Genomic DNA, 6296 nt, shown 5'->3' with positions numbered 1-6296 from the left:
TAAATTATTAAACTTAAATGAAAATCAACTTTCTTTTACATACCCAAGAACGCGATATGACCACCAGGCAACCATTTAACGGCACCCCAAGCAGCTATTAGAATGCCAATATGATGATATAAATGAAGAAACGTTATTTGGTTCTGTCTTTTTCTAAGTACGAAAAAGATAGTATCCATTAAATCTAGTAGCTTTAGCATGAAATAATCCCAAACCAATATGGTGATCTGTAATAGACAGAGATATAAGTGATAAATATTAATTTTTTTCTACCTCATATAAAACAAATGTAAATATATTTTGTTTTTATTAATACAGTTTTTTTATTAATAAAGTTTATTAATACATAAAGTTTTTATAATACATAAACTGTAAAAAATTACAATAGTAATATGTTACTTTCAACTGCATAAAATGCATTTGACAAACGAATATACTTGAAATTAAATATACTTGAAATTGAATATACTTGAAATTAATAATTTTGAATGTAGCAAAGATCAATTTCTGATTAAGTAATTCTTTTACAATTACCTGTCTTGCCTTTGGTGTATCCGAATAATCGATAGGTTCGCAAAAGTAATTAAATTTTGTAAACCAAAATGATGCCTGAAATGTATAATTACAAAATAAATAGAATTGAAACTTTTGTAAATAAAATAAGAGCCTTGGTCATATTTAGTCGAATAATTATTAAATTATGGATTGCATAATATTTAATTATTTAAGTATACGGGAAAGTAAAACATATGATATTTTTAGGAGTCTCTTTTCTTAAAACATCAATCTTTTTATATTTTTATTAAATTGCGTAATTAATAAAAAAATATTTTTAAATTTCTATTAAATTGTGTGAATAATAAAAGAAATATTTTTTTGTTTCATATTATTAAAACAAATTAGACATTAAATAATTAATTAAAAATGTAATGCTTACTTTATAAAAGAAATATCCATTTAATAAAATTTGTATCACATTGTATATTTGCATTATCCTGTATAATGTGAAAGGCTGTCTTTTTTCCATGAGTCTCGGTCCAAAATTAAATATAAAATAGAGATAAAATCCAATCAAAGTTAAGCCAGGCCATGGTGTACCAATGAGAAAATAATCTTTTGTACGTGGATCTTGCATGTAAGTATATAAATAAAGTTAATAAATATATAAATTATTAAAAAATATGTATTAAATTCTTATTGTATATTATATGAAATGTATTTTAAATAATATTATTTACAAATAATTATTCTAAATTTTTTAAATCAATTTAATATTATCTCATATAATTATTATTAAGCATTTTATAGTTGTGTATAAAATCTGACATGAAATGTATACTGATAATAAACATTTATATAACATTTTTATTGACAAAATTTAAAACATCGCTTTAAAATACTAAATTAACGAATCTAATAGAATAGAAATGAATGAGAAAAGAATAGTAACAAAAATTGCCTTTTCATTTCAGTTTAACTTATGACTGATTTTTTTTCTAAACTTAGATTTTATTTTTACAAAAGAATAATTTTCTGGTCATCAGTCTACTTGTCCTATTATTATGTTATATGTATATAACATATTATATTATGTAACATATGTGAGGAGAATGTAAAAGTAATAAAAAAATTGAAGCTATGGAAATGTATTTGATAATATTGGAAATGTATGTCAATAGTCGTGTTTTAAGCTACTTATTGCAAAAGAGAATGCTCATATATATACGGAGTGTCTTTTAAATACTATCTAATATTTTAGAAGTTAATTTTTCAGATTATTTTATGAAAAAAAAATTATGAATATAGTACCAAAAGAAGAACTAGATAAAACAATAAGATATACAGAAACAATGAAATGATAAAAAATTTATAAAATTATCGATTTTTTTAAATAACATCTGAACATAAAAAACAGTTTTTTTTAAATAAACAAAAAGTATAATGACAATTGATTCTTTGAATTAGATTCTAAGCCAATTAAAAAATAAAGACAATGCCTTACCAATTTATTGGATCAAATTTTAAAAACTAATAAACAATAAAGAAGGACATATAGGACAAATCGCAGGATGTTATTGTTATTGTATAATATCTATCAATATTTAATATCTATATCAATATTTAAGTTACATGTAAATATTTCGATTAAGAAAAAAAGATGGAATCATACAATGCTCGATTTCTTGAATGATAAACATGCACGCATACATGCTTCTGTGCTTGCTTTGATGCATACAATGACGTTTGATAAATAAGTAAATAACTATGAAATTCGCAATTATTTCTTTTGATTGGTACATGCAAGGAAATAAGCTATGAAGCAATATAATAAATATAAAAATCATTTATACGGCATAAACGAATTGTAGCATACATTAAAGTAGGCATAATTTATGCATGCTTAAAAAAATCGAGCATCGATTCCATCTTTATTCTTTATGCAATCATTTTCAGTATCAACAAAAATAAAAAAATGTAAATTATCGTTCAATAACCTTTTTTGTTGTATTGAAGATGACTGGATAACAATCGAAACATTTACAAGTAATTTACAAGTAATTTAAATATTGATATAAATAGACATTGTGTAACATACATATAGGTTTAATATACATAATAGTTTAATATACATATAGGTTTAGCCTATATGCTCCTTTATTGTCTATTAATTTTTTTAAATTTGATCCAATAAATTTGCAAGGCATTGTTTTTATTTATTACCTCTATCATCTATCTTATTAATTATCTGTCTTATTAAAAATTTATAAAGTAAAAACGAGATTAATATAGTACATTATTACCCAGAACTGAAGTACAATTAACAGAAGATAATTTGACTTATTGTTAAAGCTATATAGAATGTTTTAGAATACTTGGGATTATTTTTATATGCAGATAAAGCGGACTAATTTGAATTGAAAGTCCTCTACAACTTTTCAATTTTCGCAATAGTTAACGAGTTATTAATTATTAAAAATATTAGCCCGGTTTACCGCTGAATGTAAGCACGGTGAGACGCAGCCGCTCATGAATATGTTTTAAAATTCGATTCTGTCAACTCGAATATCATTTTAATTTTATTGTTTATTGAATATTGAACAAGGAAAAAATTCGAGTTGACAAAATCGAGTTTTGGAATGTGAACGGCTGCATCTCACCTTGTTTCGGTAGTAAACCGGACTAACCCAATGATTAAGATTACTAGACACGCGGAGTTGTTTTATTTTACTTACTAATAAACAACGTTCCGTGCGTCTAGCAATCTCGTTTGCTGGGCTGCTCCATTTTACAGTGCACTTGCATTTGCGGGACTAATACAGCGATTTTTAATAATTAATAACTCGTTAACTATTGCGAAAATTGAAAAGTTATAAGAAACTTTTCGATTTAGTTTAATTCGTTTTATTTATATGAAAATAAATGTTCTGGGAAATTCTCTATCAAATTTAACATAGAAAACATATCAAATTTAATGTCTATATATTTTAAAGAAAGGTAAGACATAAAGAATTTTTAAAACCTTTTGATGTTTTAAGAACTGTAACAAAATTTTACAGAATTTTTATTATTCCGTACCTCTCTAAAATGTGTCTTCAAGAAATCATGTACATATGTAGTTATATGATTTATTTTGTAAAAGAATCTTGAAAATTAAGGTTCTAAAATATTGAACACTATTTAAAAAGTACTAAGTAAAGAGAAGTGTATTTGTTTATATGTATTCATAATAGCAGTATTTGTTACATGTATATGTAAACTATATACATATTTTTGTTAAATATACATGTAAACTTTGAGCAGTTTTCATATACATATACAGGCGCGCGCCTATTTTTACATGTATATTATCAGGAAGTTTGTTTATAAGTTAATTTTAAGTTATTTATAGATTATTTTATATATCTTATATATACTTGTTATAAAATTAATTACTAAAAGTTATACAAAATTGAAGCAAATGATAAAATATAAAAAATAAAATACGAGCTTACATATATACTCAACTTTTATAACAAAACTTTTATAACCAAACGTAACCTGTAAAGTAACTTTCCCAATTCTGTATACAGAGTGTCCCAATTCGGACGCAACTATCTGCTAAATTATTATTAAAAAAAATGTTTCAAGTAGAACTTGCTTTGCTTCTCCGAGGCAGACGTCTTTTGATGGACATAGATTCTCTCGAAGAGCATGTGTTTCCAAGATGTCAAAGTTACCTTTATTTTTTTAATAGAATTACATAATTTTTTTACATAATATGATTTTTCTAATTATTATGCATATAAAAGTATTAAGGTGCGGTTATTAAAAAATTAATAGTTTACGAGATAGTTAATATTTCATGTTAATGTGTGCAAAAATAAAGTATAAAGTCTTCTTCTCTTCTCTCTCTCTTAAACTATCTCTTAAACTATATTGGTTTTTTTGGTATGTCTACCTTAATACTTTTATATGCAGAATAATTAGAGAAATCATATTATATAGAGAAAATTGTATAATTCCTGTATATTTCAATTTGACATAATTGATTTAGATTAGATTAGATATAAATATAATATTGATTAGATATAAATATAATATTAATTAAATATTGATTAGATATAAATACTAAGGATGATAAATTCCAATAAAATGAAAGGATGGAAATGTCCATTTTTAATTTGTATTATTTTTATTTCACGTAAAAATATCCAGTGTAAAGCTTAACCATAAAGAACTGTTACATAAACTAAAAAAAAACCGCTACATAAATAATATAATTCAAGTATAAAGCGTAAAATTTGATATGTTCATTATCATTGTTATTATTTATTAAAACTTTGTTTTATTTCACGATATTATATAATTCCTTTAAAAAAAAGAAAAATCACCTTAAAATTTTGGAGATGTCTATCTAGAGAGGATCTGTGGTCATCAAAAGATGTTTAAAACATTCAAAACATTTTTAAAAATAATTTAATAAATAGTTTGGGAGAAAATTGCGTCCTAAAATAGAACTATATGTGTATGTATGTATATGTATATACATATAACCCAGATAGCCAAGTCTGTAGAAAGCAGATTTTTTTAAATGTTTGCTACACATTATGTCAACAAAATGACAACAGAATTAGATGTACATAATATTGTTGACAGACTGCTAGAAAAAACGTAACAGAATCTGTTAGCGTCAGATAATGTCGATAGGATCTGCTCAACTCTTACCAACAATTTGCTTTCACATTATGTCAACAGTGTTAATAGAACACAAGCCTAATGCGGATGCAATTGATAGCAAAAAGCTACCGATATTTTCTGCTCGAATGTTAGAAGACCGCAGACATTTGGCTATCTGGGTAACTTGTATACTTATTAATTAACTTAATACAAGCGAAATGCTTTTCAATTAATGAATATCTCAACTTTCCATGCAAATTCCATTCTTCTTTTAAAATATTTTTATAATTGAAGGATATAAATTACAAATTGTTTTCTTTTTTATAATATTTGATAATATTTCCTTTATAAAAAATTATTTTAAAAAATATGAAATAAATATCCATAAATAAGAAATCTTATGTAAAACATAAGTATAAGATACTTATAATCTTATAAGTAATAATATAAAATACTTACCCGCTATATCTTCATTAAGGTATTTATACCCTGCTATGAATTTCTGTATTATTGTAATCATGGTGATACTGAATAACTTTGATGCTATTTTTTATGCAGTTGTTAACAAAAATCGTCATGTGATTATTGATATCACAATATTCACATAAATAATAAAAGAGAATACACATTAATTAATTACTTTTTTTCTTATCAATATATTAATAGTTCTGGTGAAAAAGCGTTTTTCAATTTAAGCTTTTTCAAGTACTTATTCTTAATTATCTTGATTTCAATAGATTAACTCAAATTTTAATGTTTTATTTGACTTTTACTGATCATGTTTTTCGACATTTACTTTAACGCGACTAGTCACTACGAAGTTTGCAAATCGACTGCGGCAATGCGTTTTCTCTTTCCGCTTCATCATAATGTCAACATTTCATTGTATTATAATTATAACAGGCTTGTGTAATAAACGGCATCTTTCAAGTATTACACTGATGTTACCCTTTTTAGCTAACATGACCTCTTAGGCAACTTAACCTATCATTATAATTATGAAAAAAGAGCAATTAAATATTTATAGATGATTACATTAATAAGAGATAGATAGAGAGATAGAGAGAGAGAGAGAGAGAGAGAGAGAGAGAGAGAGAGAGAGAGAGAGAGAGAGAGAGAGAGAGAGAGAGAGAGAGAGA

At 24.7% G+C, this 6296-nt stretch overlaps 1 protein-coding gene across 1 annotated transcript in view; it reads right to left on the bottom strand.

The window, feature by feature from the left end:
• The window catches only part of LOC105622161 (elongation of very long chain fatty acids protein AAEL008004-like), a 7609-nt gene extending 1932 nt beyond the window's left edge, over positions 1 to 5677 (bottom strand). The window contains exons 1-4 of the mRNA XM_012203591.1: positions 5617 to 5677; positions 938 to 1128; positions 535 to 609; positions 44 to 227 (exon numbers count right to left, since the gene is read on the bottom strand). Of these exons, the coding sequence (XP_012058981.1) occupies positions 44 to 227; positions 535 to 609; positions 938 to 1128; positions 5617 to 5677 (511 nt within the window). The remainder of the gene's footprint in view (positions 1 to 43; positions 228 to 534; positions 610 to 937; positions 1129 to 5616) is intronic.
• Between the last annotated feature and the right edge of the window lie 619 nt (positions 5678 to 6296).

Source organism: Atta cephalotes (genome assembly GCF_000143395.1).
Source record: "Atta cephalotes unplaced genomic scaffold scaffold00041, whole genome shotgun sequence".
In the NCBI taxonomy this organism is placed as follows: Eukaryota; Metazoa; Arthropoda; class Insecta; order Hymenoptera; family Formicidae; genus Atta; species Atta cephalotes.
The sequence above is the reverse complement of the archived record's forward strand: the minus strand, read 5'-3'. Positions and strand labels throughout refer to the sequence as shown.